Below are 13,593 nucleotides of genomic sequence, written 5' to 3'. Positions count from 1 at the left end.
CCCTTCGAAAAGCTTTTGAAAGAGAGAGCGAGAGAGAGAAGGGGGAGAGAGAAAGCGAGAGAGAAAGAGCGAGAGAGAAGACACATACACACACATACACACACACACACACACACACACACACACACACACACACACACACACACACATACACACACAAACACATCTCTTCCTCTGACACACACCTCCCTTCCTTCATACTCAGATGGAAACTCTGGCTGTCTAGTGAACTTCTCCTGACAGGATCTTCGTGAAGTTCACGTCGCAGGATTTTTGCCAAGAAAGTCACAATGGGAACTTTATTGTAATGTTAGAACTTATCTCTTCTTATATTTTCTTATTTAATCACGTTTCACTTGCGATGGAACCTGAACTGGAGTTAGACATATGGAACATGTACTTCGGAGGCTGAGGTTTGTGTTTTCTGTATTTCATCTTTCATTTTATTTAATTCAACATTCAAAGTGTTTATTGTCATATGTACAGTGTGGAAACATGTTTCCCTGTACAATTAAAAAAAAAAAGAATTCCTCCAATTAGTAATTCCTCTACTTATGTAAACTCATCGCGAGTAATTGTTTGAAAAGTACAGATTTTGTCATGTTACTGTAGTTAAACAAATGCTTGTGTGCCAAATGAATTACATTGTTCCCAAACTGCCCATATGATTATACTATTTGAATTGTATGAAAAATGTGATACAACGATCGGTTTGATTTTACATGGGCTGTATCATCCCCTGCAAAAGTCATCGGTTACCCAATGGTTTTCTAAGAGTAGCAGAACCTCTACATCACCAACATGGTGCAGATTTGATGTAAAACTTTGAATGTAATTAACCCATCCTTTCTTAAATCTATTTTCATTAGACCATATTTATCACAATTCATTGTCACATTTTACCAAATGCTTTGCGGTGGCAGCCTGCAAAATGCCACCATGTGCCCAGAGATTATCCCACTAATTGCATTCTAACTCAGCTTAAAAACCTAAGAGGAATGTGTCAATATTGCCCTCTGAACCTGGCTTTACATCATGCAGCAGCCAGTATTACAACACTACAGTCCTAAGAGAAACACACTAACAAGACAGTGGTCACTATTTTACAATCATTTTCATGATGAAAGTTGAATAGGGGTTGTCTGAATATTTGAGCAAATGAGTCTGTTATGGTAAAATAACAAAACTGTAAAGGTAAATTTAAAAAATGAGAGTAAATTGAGCTTAAGGCCACCGGTAACTGAGGTATCTTTGTATTATAACATTCAGGACATCAAAAGGCATTGCTCATGACTATTCTGAATTGTCAAAACATGTCCATAAAACCTGATTTGGCTTAGGGACAGTTGCTGTTCTCACTGCTTACACAGTGACCCTCAATGCTGGGTGTTGGTTGACCTTTGTTAACCCTTGCAGGCTGGTGGGCAATTTCCGTAGCAGAAACTTAGGAAGGTAGGAGCTTGAAAAACTTGCGGAAATTCCTCTCTCCACGTGCTTTTTCCTGCAGGAAGCAGCAGAACTGCCATCTAAACTTGGAAACTGACGAAAGAACATGAACAGGAACTTTAAGTGTTTCCCAGATACGTTGCCTTGAGGGCTTCATTGTTGTGTGGACACTTAATGTTTGAAAATCGGTCACCAATAAAATCTTTCTGATAGATCATTTTCATGTTTCACATAGTTGATCGCAAATCATCTTCTCACTTCAATGATTTTAGTATCTCTGCACATCCTTACATTGTCATCCTCGTAGACATGGACTACACATGTGAGGCTGCACAAAATATTTCTTATGTAAAACAAACTACTGTCTTCCTCAGTGCCTTAGGTCTTAAATTGACTCAACAATACGTCGCTGAGTCACTGCGGCATTTCTTGCGATCAGACACTTAGTCTGAACTAGTTCCAGCTCAGAGTATCAGGTGAAACCCTGTCACGTAATTAAACCAATAACATGTCTGAGCAGCCTAGACAAGCTCATAAAAATGCCTGTTGGTTGGTGATGCTCTGCAACACTTATGTCTTAATTTTCAAATGTATTTAAGATAATTGAGCTGATTGCACCTTACATGTTCCTCTGTGTACCTGCTAATTAACGCCTTGTTCTAGGGTAACAGCAGAGCTTTTTCTCATTTTGTTCTTGTGATTCTCTATACACGCAAGTGTGTGTAGCTGCAATCCTGTGTAGGCAGGCTCACATCTGATGATGCACTGATGGCCTTTAGGATAAACAGGTGAAGTCCCAGTTTATCAATTTTTTGGAAGAAATAACTCAATTTAAGCTTTTAAGAATGCTTTGCCTAAATATATATCCTGGCTGGACTCATGTAAATGCACTGAGGAAAAAAATACATCCATTGTACTTTCCCTTGAACTATGAAACATTTCTGTGACAGCACCACTCTGTGGTGGCTGGAGGTATTACAGCTATTGAACTGAAGGCCCAGCATTGCAGGACTGAACATAAAGCAAAAAGTTCATATCTGATGTCATTGATGAGAAAAAAGATGTTTGTACTGTTTTACATGAGTGCAAATCAACAACGTGGTATGTATAGAGTTTCTGCCCTCATAGATTCCTCTTCAATTATGTCTGTTGTTTTTCAGGATGTGTGGGAAAAAGCAGACTGCCTGAGGCAAAACATGGACCCGGAGTCAAACTGCAGTTCCCAGTGTGACTCTAGAAACTGCTTCATCTACCCAGGAGTCAACAGGCAGGACAGCCTCGACATTTTACAGAGACTATGCAGTCTCAGCACGGTAATCACAGACACACCCATGGATCGAAATACTGAAATATAACAGTGTGATACTCATAAATACTTTGAAGCTGTTTCGTTTCTCATGCCTGAGAATGTCACACTTTTTATTTTACAAGCACATAGAGATACACGCACCAATATTCCATTACAAACACATATCTTTAATTTGAAACGCATATGGGTGTCTGCCCTAAAATATTTTTATGCTGATTGAAGTAGGTCATTGGGAAAAAATCTATTTAAGCTTTGGAAAGACGCTTGAGTTGCATATGTTTTCTGTCTGAATATGTTATCTTGTTTTCAACTGTTTGTAACAAATTTATGAAACTGTGGATTCCGCACTGTGAAATATAATACAATACAGTACAATACAAAAGCCATGCAATGACTGGATCAAAGAAAACAAAATACAACGAATTATTGATTGAATACGATGCTTCAGTACTTGAGGAGTGGGTTCGACAAAGATCTAAAAAGACAGTAGAAATTCTTTACTTTAATTGTTATCACTGCCAACATTTGTCCCTTTAAGGGAAGAGTAAGCAGAGCTCAATGGGGCGGGCACAAGAGGATCTAATATGACTGTACAAATAGAACTTAAGTAGCAGAGAATGCCAAGGCACTCAGACAGTCTGAAAAGTCCTGCTGGATCATCTGGGCACCAGTACCACAATAGAGGTGAGCTGTTGCTTTGTTTTTACTTTACCTGTGAAAATGGTTTTGTATACTTATAAAATGAAGACACCTTTTTATCTGAAGTGGGGAGGACTGCGGGCTGCACTTTGTTTTCTTTGTAGCGCTAACCAACAGTATTACATTTTGATGTCTTGGTACTTGTTCTTTAATTCAAGTGATTTATCGGTCCAACATTGTTGCCAATGAATTGAGGTGAGAAGATATGGTAGTTATTTAACACGACTATTAACCTACGGTTTGATGAAATATAATACCAGGCATTTGCTACTATTTGTGGCCATAGAAGTCTGTACAGGCACAAGTATTTCCAAGTTACCAACTGCTTTTATCGCTGCTTGTGTCCCCAGAAATGGCAACAGAGGAACTCTCTGAGGAACAGCTTCTTTGTCCCATTTGTCTCGACTTGTTTAACCAACCAGTCTCCACACCTTGTGGACACAACTTCTGCAGGGACTGCATACATGGATATTGGACCTGTGCTAATCTGACACAATGTCCCATGTGCAAGCAAAAATTCAACAGATGGCCTGACCTCAAAGTCAACAGCTTCATATCGGAAGTGGCCTCTCAGTTCAAGAAGTCACTTGACGGAAGCAAAGAAGATGGCATAAATAATGTGAACGAGCCCTCGGAGGATTTGCGAGAAATTGCATGTGACGCGTGCGTTGGAATAAGGGTCAAGGCTCTGAAGTCCTGTCTGGACTGTTTGGCCTCTTTCTGTGAGACTCACCTGGAGCCACATCATGTTCAGAGCACCTTCAAGCAACACCACCTGGTTGACCCCACAATGGACATGAAAAGCAGAGTGTGCCAGACACATGAGAAGCTCCTGGAGATGTATTGCAACACTGACCAAGTTTTTGTGTGCCAGACATGCATTCAGAATGACCACAAAGATCATCGCACTGTTCCAATTGAGATTGAGAGCAAAATGAAGAGAGCTCAAATTGATAAAATACGTACAGAGGTGCAAGCGATGATCAATGCTCTACAGGAGAAAAAATGTGAAATCGCACAAAGTGCTCAGATCAGCTGTGGGAACACAGAGAGGGAGGTTGAGGAGAGTTTGAAGCTTATCCGCCCCATTCAGAGATGCCAATCTGAGGCTGAGGAAGGGATCCACGGAGAGCAGAAGGGAATTGAAAGTAAAGCCCACTGGCTTATTGAGCAATTGGAACAGGAAATTGATGACCTGAGGAGCAACGACTCTGTGTTGGAGCAGCTCGCACACACCGAAGACGACCTGTATCTTCTGCAGAGCTTTTCAGCTCAGTCCACACTGCTCACGACCAAAGACTGGTCAGACACCCATTTAGAAAGTGCTGTTCATGTGGGCACAGCAAGGAGAGCGGTCAGGAGAGCATTGTGTCAGATGGAGGAGACAGTAAAGGCTGAGGTAAAAAGGCTGCGTGAGAGTGAATTTCAGCGAGCTCAACAATATGCTGTGGATGTGACTCTGGATCCTGATACAGCTCATCCCAAACTGGTGCTGTCAGAAAACAAAAAGCAGGTCTACCACAGCGATACGCCACTGAGACCTGTTGATGATCCCAGGAGGTTTTACCCTGGTGTCAGCGTTCTGGGAAAGGAGGGTTTCTCTTTTGGCAGGTTCTTCTATGTAGTGCAGGTGAAAGGGAAGACTGAGTGGGATGTAGGAGTTGGACTTGAATCTGTCAATAGAAAAGGAGGTAACATATTAAACCCAGAAAATGGCTACTGGTCCCTGGGTCTTAGAAAGGATTGGAGCTACTGGGCCTTGAGCAACACCCCTATATGTGTGCCACTTGTAGAAAGACCCCAGCGAGTTGGTGTGTATGTGGATATGGAATGGGGACAGGTTTCCTTCTACGACGCAGATTCTGCATCTCATATTTATTCATTTACTGGATACTCATTCAAGGAAAGACTTTTCCCCTACTTTAACCCCCGCCGTAATCATGGTGGGATCAATTCAGCCCCTCTGATTATCTCTGAGTTTTAAAGCTAGTGTGGCGTTTTAGTCAGGGAAAACCCCCGGTTGACGGTAAAATGTCCGTTTAATAGGAAATAGCTGTTGTTGGCCACAATCACGCCACACAAGCCTGCAATACAACTAACTGTTCACCCTCAATTCCAGGTAAAAAAAAGAAAAACAGAATTTCTTGCACCCCCTAAAAAACCCACAAAATTCCCAGAAAACCCAGAAAATCACACAGAAAACAAGCATCAACATAAACTCCAACCGTCGTGACCCGCTAAACTATTTTCTGTCTGAGTGCTTTATATTATGTTTGCTTCTCTGTCTTCCTTTCTTTCTTTTTTCATGAAATATAACACATTCTTTGAATGATGTTTGTTGTAATATTACCTGAATAAACTATTTGATTCAGATCTATTTGCCTTATCTCTTTTTTCATTTTATGTCTATTCTTGGAAAGAGAATACAGAATGTTTAAACTCCGAAATTGCACAACTAGAAAATCTTGTTAAATATTACCAAGGCAGTTGGAATTAGTTTCTCCCCCTGAAGATGTTTCACCTCTCATCTGAGAGGCTTCTTTAGTTTTACATAAAAAGAAGTTGAATACTTGGTCTTTTTAATTGTTAATGTCATTTATATGATATATGTATGTGTGTGCAGAAGGCATCCGGCGTCCCAGGACGCTCTCTCTCCCTGGTGCTCAGCGCAGTTGTGTGGACGCTACTCTCTTTTGGCATTTTGTTGGCCTTCTGCCTCCTCTTTTTCACCCTGCGCTTCAAAAACAACAGGTAGAGAGCAAATCATAATGGAACACAAATAGATTTCCAAGTATGGGTTTATCATGCACGTATGATCTTTTCAGAATAGTGAAGATGTCCAGTCCCAATCTGAACATCCTGACTCTCTTTGGAAGCATGCTCACCTATATCAGTGGCTTCCTGTTTGCCTTCGATGAAAGACCACAAATACTTACTGGAACATCTACGGCTGTCATGCACGTAAGTCCCTCTCAACCTCCAAGATATTGTAGATGAGCTGCTGGATATGATGCAGTGCTGTTTCCTACAGGCTCGATTGTGGACTCTCTGTGTCGGCAGCACCCTGGTGTTTGGCCCTATCTTGGGGAAGACGTGGAGACTCTACCGAGTGTTCACGCAGCGAGTGCCTGATAAGAGAGTGGTAAGCATGCTCATCCAATCTCCAAGTGGTCAGATTTTAATAGATGTAGTCACTCCAGGATGCATGAATTGTAAAAGTCATATAATTGTACACTTTTTATACATATATATGGTAAAAAAGTTAAATTTCCATGATGATTTCAGAATGATGAAACAGCACACATGTTCAATGATTGAATTTTCATAAAGATAAAAAGATTAAACAATATGAATGGATCTGTTTTACTTATACTCTTGGTAGTTAAATATAGCTTGAATAATGTTAATGTTGAAGATGATGTAACAAAATATTATTTTTTATACTCGTTAGATGAGGTTGAATTCAATATCAACGTGGGTAAAGGTAAATAAGGGATAAAATATTTGGACAGGAAGACAGAAGAACTCTAACTTGGAGTTTCCTCATGATCTTTTAATATGCAGTTTTAGAGATTGGATCACCCTAGTTTTATTCCAGTCATGTAATTGCTCGCAAAATTCTATCTGTGGGTGAAATTATAAGTTAGTTTTCAAATTCCTTGTTGTTTCAGATCATTAGAGATATCCAGCTGATGGGCATAGTTGCTCTGTTGATCCTAATGGACCTGTTGATTCTCACAGCCTGGAACCTCTCTGACCCCATCAGGTGTTCCCAATCTATCAGTGCTGTTATGAAGGTATTATAAAGAGATTTTGTGTGACACGACTTTTGCAGGAAACTTTTGCTACTATAACCTCCTGAAAAGGCTGCATGTACAGATATGCATATAAGTTTCCTTTCACATGTGTAACTTCAGAAAACTCGCCGACTCCACTGTAAAACCCATGTTTTGGGTTTGCCAAAGACAATTATTTACCATGTCACACTTGAGTGTATCTTATGAATAATTGACCAACATCAGTTCTACACACATACCAGAAAAGCATATGTATAGTGGGAAAATGCAGGCTCTATAATTCAAATGTTTTCTCTTAAAAACAAGGTGTGATGGGTAAAACTAAGTGGAATAAGTAATAATTGATCTCCCTGATCTAGGTGGTGGAAAGAGATATATCCTACCTATTATCTCACCAGAACTCCTGCTCCTCCTCTTACTGGAATCTGTGGATTATTATTATTGTTGTAAAAAAGGTACGTCAACTGTTGTGCTGATCTATTAAAATGCAATTTTGGTCCCGCTTATCTTATTGCATATATTGAAAAAAAAGGATTGAGTTTGTATTGCGCAACCTGCACCAGGTGACTCCCAGCACCTGATGACCTGTATGACTTTTTAGTTTCAGTAACACACCTGTAAAGTTTGGTGACTGCATCTTGCATAGTTCTGACTCGCAGTGCTATTGTCTCTTGATATACAAATGTCTGCCAAAGTTTGCTGGTCCCCACAAAATGTTTGGAAAATTTGTGTAATACTTCATTAAAGATGGAAAAGTCTAAATTTAATTAAAAAAACTAAACAAAACATGAAGTCTGACATGATTTATATTTCCTTCATTTTCTTTAACTTTTTTTTTTTTTGTTTCCATTGTTCAGGGGTGTCTTCTCCTCTATGGGACTTATCTGGCAGGGCTTACCAGCAATGTCAGCTTCCCTCCAGTAAATCAGTCACCTACCATCATTACTGCTGTCACTCTGGTCACTCTCTCCTCATCTGTGGCCGTCCCTGTGTCCATCTTCCTCCAGGCTTGGCCGAACCTGGTGTACAGCACTGTGGCTGGCGCCATTTTCATCTGCACACTGGCTACAAACTGCATGCTGTTTGTGCCTCAAGTAAGTAAACATCCTCAGAATAAAGAGACACATACAATATGTACGAAAGCCCCTGGGGTATAGACAGAAAAAAAACACCTGTCTATCTTGTCTCAGTGGTTTCTGTTTTCAATGTCAGAGGAATGTGAATTTCAGTCTTCATCCTTGGAAAAACACACATCTTCATGTCTTGGTGTGACCCTGTTCATGTAGTATATCTATGTAGAGCCCAGTGGATTGAAAGGGTCCTTTTGTTTCAGCAGGGCTGTCATGTCATCATAGGATCTGGTGTTTGAAAACAATCATAGTCAGACAGACCGCCACAAACGTAAATGATACATGACAAGAAGAAAGACTCATGGCTTATGGATGCTTCTTATTGTCTTTCTGTTTTTAGAAAACTGGCAAATAATATGAGCGACCGTGGTGCCCCTTGCTTTTCCATATGCAGTTTGTCATGTCTGTCAGTAGAGGGTGACTCATACAACATGTGTTTGTGAGTCAAAACTATGTGCCTTGAAAACAGGTTTACAACTCTCTGAAGTGTCTGGCATCTAGTTAAAGGAATGCTTTTCATGAAGACATGGAAAATATTTTAGTAGTGAGCAACATACTCAAAAACACCTGGCCTAAATATTCTGGTGTGTATATTGTATCATTTGCTGGCGATCAGTGTGATACTAAATAAGTTCTTACTGCTATGCGATACCACAATCACCTACTAGCTGACTGAATGGAGGCAGTTTGAAGATGACCAGAACAGCCCAAGTCAGATGGCCAAGTACTTCAGCAGTCCCAGCAAGAGTCACCCCTCAGTCTACAGCCAGGAGGAGATCTTCTACCTGCTCGGGGAGAACACTTCTATGAAAAAACTTCTAAGCGAGGTATTATACGTCTTGCAATTTTTCTACTGGATCAAACAAAATATCATATGAGATCATCCTATGTAATTATACCCGTTTTTAACATTGTGGAAAGTTCGAGTGTTTGAGAATGCATGAACACGGCAACTTTTTGGAAGTCAAAAGACAGCTACGATGGAAACTTTATTCAAGTAATTTATCCAACATTTTCCTCCATTATTGACAGTGTTTTGTTACGATTCACAGAAAAACGCAGTGATCGACAGCCTGCAGGAGCAGGTGAATAACGCCAAAGACAAACTCCTGCGTCTCATGTCAGCCAGCCAGCCATCTGAGAATCAGGATGTGGACTCCAATACCACAAACCACAACTCCCCCTCAACTCAGTCCACAGAACTTCAGTCTTACAGCCCATTTTCTTCTAAACCCCAGAGAGATTCTAATTCCAGACTCTCACCCCCCCATTTTTCTCCCCTCCTTACCACTGCAGCTGTTACATCTTCGGATGCTCTGCCTTCCTCCGAGCCTCCCCCTGGGCTGGACTCAACATCCACCAGTGTTGCCTCCTCTCATCACACAGTTGGTATGGACAAGTGTGACAGTCAGCGGACTGTTTATATTGCTAGTCCCATAAGGAAAGCCTCATGCCAGTCAGGGACTGTGGGGGATTTTAAGCAGCCCATGTCAATGCAGCCCTTTGGCTCACTCCGGACTGCAGAGGAGGTAGCCAACTTTGTAACATCTATCCAGTCTTGTAGAGAGTCGGACCCATTCGATGATGAACCCTTTACAAGTGGCCTAACTTCACCAGGACCCAATGCCAGGCTGACTGGTTATGTTAGCAGTGAGCAACTCCAGGAGATTCTCCAAGAACTGAGTGTGGATGCAGTCATGGAAACTGCACTTAAATCTTTCAGTCACACAGCCAGGTCACCTCCTCATCCACAATTCATTGACAGCTCCCCCCTTTCCCCAAGCTTCCTGAGGACACCGCAGTCCCCGAATCCACCTGTGGTTTTCTGCTACCCAAGCATTTCGCCCTACGCAATGAGAAAACGCCGACCTCCCTTCCGTTCATCCAGAAGAGGTCTGAGCCCTCCTTGCTTTTACACAGCTTCTAATGCTGCAAGATGTGGGAAGACAATGAAAAGCTGTGAAATGCAGGATCAAGGCCATCATCCAGCGGGAGTCAATACAGATGGTACCCTCCTTCAGGTTTCCAATGGTGCCCTTGACATGCAGGAAGATAAAAAATTGGCAGAGGGGCATGAAGTAATACAGAAATGCGAGAGGTGTGTTTCACAGTGCCCCAGGTGTTCTATTTTACCATGCGGTCACAGTAGGCATGGGGATGAGGGTGGCGATAAAGAGCTGCGCCACAGACACATTACAGACTCCTCCAGGTACTGGGACTCTGACTCAAGCAGCTCAACAGATTATCTTTTCTACCACCGTCCCTACTGTGACTCCTGCTTGCAACGAGGCTCCTTCCTGTCCTCTGACACCTCGTCGGAGTCATCCGACAGCGAATGTGAAGGCTTTAGTCTGTACCGGTCACCACATCCTGTGGTGTTCAAAGAAGACCTCAAACCCACCTTTGTATAAGCACTGGTTTACTGCACTTTACACATGCACCAGTACATAGTCTTAGTCTTGAATACATAGCTGTAGAATTATTTTCAGGTGAAGTTAAAATATCCATGGACCCAAGCTCCATCTTATATGGGAGATAATTAGATTGTGATTTTTTTTTCAAGTGATGTTTTCTATTTTTCTGAAAAATAAAATCTCTTGAGGAATTTAATTTCTTCAGCAGAACATGTTATATATTTTGTGATGTGTATATTTTTGGTCTCTACATTCAACTACTTTGAAATTGATACATTTTTATTGAGGTTTCATACATTTGAAAAAGGACTCGATCTAAATTACAAGATGAGTAACAATTTATATTACGCCAATGAAAATCAGGTCTAAATTACATACTGGTAATGACTGATTCCAGAGTAAAGAGTAAAATGATTTTCATCCGAGAGCAAAAATATGCACAACTTCTACTGTGCAAACCTTCACAGCTGTTTTAGTATTTATTTGTAGAAGCTGTGACGTGTCGAGTATATTTCTCTCTGGCATTTCATTATCATGCACATTTCTTAAACTGTAGCTGTGTGATTTTATCTCAGTGCTGTTTTAATTTATTCATGGATGTGACATTTATCGTCACATTCTTCCTGTCTGTCGTTGGATTTGGGAACATTATGCTCACGATGTCAGCATTATGATAACTAGTCACTTCTTCACCTTTCTCATTACTATCCTGGCCCAGTAAGAGCATTAATTGCACATTTAGTGACTGTGCATGAGTGTGTTTTATGTATACATGTCTGTGTCTGTGAGTGGGTGAGTGCGGGAGAGAGAGAGAGAGAGAGAGAGAGAGAGAGAGAGAGAGAGAGAGAGAGAGAGAGAGAGACAGAGAGAGAGAGAGAGAGAGAGAGAGAGAGAGATGAAAACATCTGTAATTTATTTTGTGAAATCTGAATGTACTCTAGTTACTATACACTGAAATATCTAAGCGACTTTGAAACAGGCATAGAATTTTGAAAGGAGCCCCGAAAGGATTCAAAATGTTAACTTGTCCATTTTCAAGACAACTTTGTATGTTAAGTAAAATGAAAATTGAGTTCTGACACAAAAACAACTGTGGAAGAGCCAATGACGACCATGATCTTGTATTTGTCCATTATGCTTTTCGTGGTGAAGTTGATCTCTCCTTATAACTTAACCACGTATTCAAACATATTTCACAATGACACTTTTGGGAGTTTACATATTCCAAATTTCTGCAAAACAAACAAAATTAAATGAAACATAATGCATATCTTCTCTCACTTTTGCACTGATTTGCATCGAGCCTGTCTGTAACGCAGCACCACTATCTCCTCTCTTTCTCCCTGAGTATTTTCCCCTTCACTAATGGGAAAAATATATATTTGCCAGGGGAAGTGTTTCTATGAAGCGAATACAGCGTCTCACGTTACTTTAACCCTGTTGCCTGCTTTTTAAGATTCTCCCACTCTTCATTTTGCATATGAACCACTAAGGGGCAGGCTACGAGAAACTCATTTCATGAGGGAAAACTGAAAACGCAGTTGTACTGGCATTAGTACTGGAGGAAAGATGTTCCCAAGTGACCTGTATCAGATCATCAAAATCAGAATCGGAATATTTTCTTGATCCTGGGGAGATATTGTTCTTTGTTGCAGTGGCTCCTACTCACAAACTACATACAGGTATATAGTGTAGCGAGTCAAGAATGTTGGGGTTCATGTTGATGCGTGTTTTCCGTGTAATTTTAGGGTTGCTGGGAATTTTGTGTGTGGTTTGGGTTGCAATGAATTCTGTTTTTTTTAATTTTTTATCTGGAATTGAGCGGGAACAGTTAGTTGTATTGCAGGCTCATATTGCACGGCTGTGGCCAAGAACAGCCATTGCCTATTAAACAGACATTTAACCTCACCCGGGTGTTTCCCTGACTAAAAGCTACTATATATATATATATATATATATGAAAGCATTACTGTGAAAACAAATAAAAGCCAATATAAAGTAAAATTCAGGTATATTTTTATATACTAGTGTATATATATATATATATATATATATATATATATATATATATATATGCACGTATAATTCTGGGTTATTGCACAATTGGTATGTGATGCACATAAGAAAGAGAGGGCTGCTGGTATCATGAGGGGGAGAGTTTTTTTTTATCTATCTATCTATCTATCTATCTATCTATCTATCTATCTATCTATCTATCTATCTATCTATCTATCTATCTGCGTGTGCGTGTGCGTGTGCGTGTGTGTGTGTACAATTGTGCACATCTGCACACATGCACATTGTAATAATTACTGAGCATTATGACACTGTTTCAATGAAAGTACCGGGGGCTTCGTCTATAAAAAGTATGGTGAAAGAGGCGTTCGGAATCGACATAGCAACAGTGCTGCATGACCACCGGTGCTCGGTGACAGCTGGGCCCTTTTGAACTGACAGTCACACTTTGACTCACCATTGGTCAATAGAGACGTCAATCATATCAGTGAATCCGCCCTTTGTTCCTTTCGCGGCGTGGAAAAAAAAGGCTTTGAAGTCGTATGGGCGGCGCTACGCAAATTGTGCCATGTGGTATTTGAGAGCGGTGTTGTCATTCGTCCAAAGGGACATCGTAAACGCCCATTTCTAAGGGATACCCTCTGCTATTGGTCCAGTCGGCCACCCCAGATTCATCGTTTTGCGCGTTCACAGCGTTCATATTCGCCATGTGGGTTTACGTCGGCGGCGCGCGCCTTATTCCGGGACGGCGGCCACAACCCTAAAACCGCTTACGATAATTG

General features: G+C 40.9%; 1 protein-coding gene across 2 annotated transcripts; it reads left to right on the top strand.

Moving 5' to 3' along the window:
* The first annotated feature begins 159 nt into the window (after positions 1 to 159).
* Positions 160 to 12,693, top strand: gpr156 (G protein-coupled receptor 156). 2 transcript variants are annotated; one of them, XM_086145222.1, is made up of 11 exons: positions 160 to 413; positions 2,607 to 2,759; positions 6,078 to 6,205; positions 6,280 to 6,415; positions 6,486 to 6,596; positions 7,126 to 7,251; positions 7,611 to 7,706; positions 8,109 to 8,171; positions 8,259 to 8,345; positions 9,050 to 9,208; positions 9,434 to 12,693. In XM_086145222.1, exons 2-11 carry the CDS (start codon positions 2,643 to 2,645, stop codon positions 10,790 to 10,792), a joined length of 2,382 nt encoding a protein of 793 aa, XP_086001348.1. In that variant the 5' UTR covers positions 160 to 413; positions 2,607 to 2,642; the 3' UTR covers positions 10,793 to 12,693. The 2 variants fall into 2 exon arrangements, with proteins under 2 accessions (XP_086001348.1, XP_086001347.1); XM_086145221.1 differs by having other exon boundaries at positions 8,109 to 8,345.
* The last annotated feature ends 900 nt before the right edge of the window (positions 12,694 to 13,593 follow it).

The sequence above is a fragment of the Fistularia commersonii genome, chromosome 4, assembly GCF_037954325.1.
Source record: "Fistularia commersonii isolate RoL2024-O1a breed Wild chromosome 4, RoL_Fcom_v1.0, whole genome shotgun sequence".
NCBI classification, from domain to species: Eukaryota; Metazoa; Chordata; class Actinopteri; order Syngnathiformes; family Fistulariidae; genus Fistularia; species Fistularia commersonii.
Note: the sequence above shows the minus strand (reverse complement) of the source record. Positions and strands in the feature narration are given on the sequence as shown.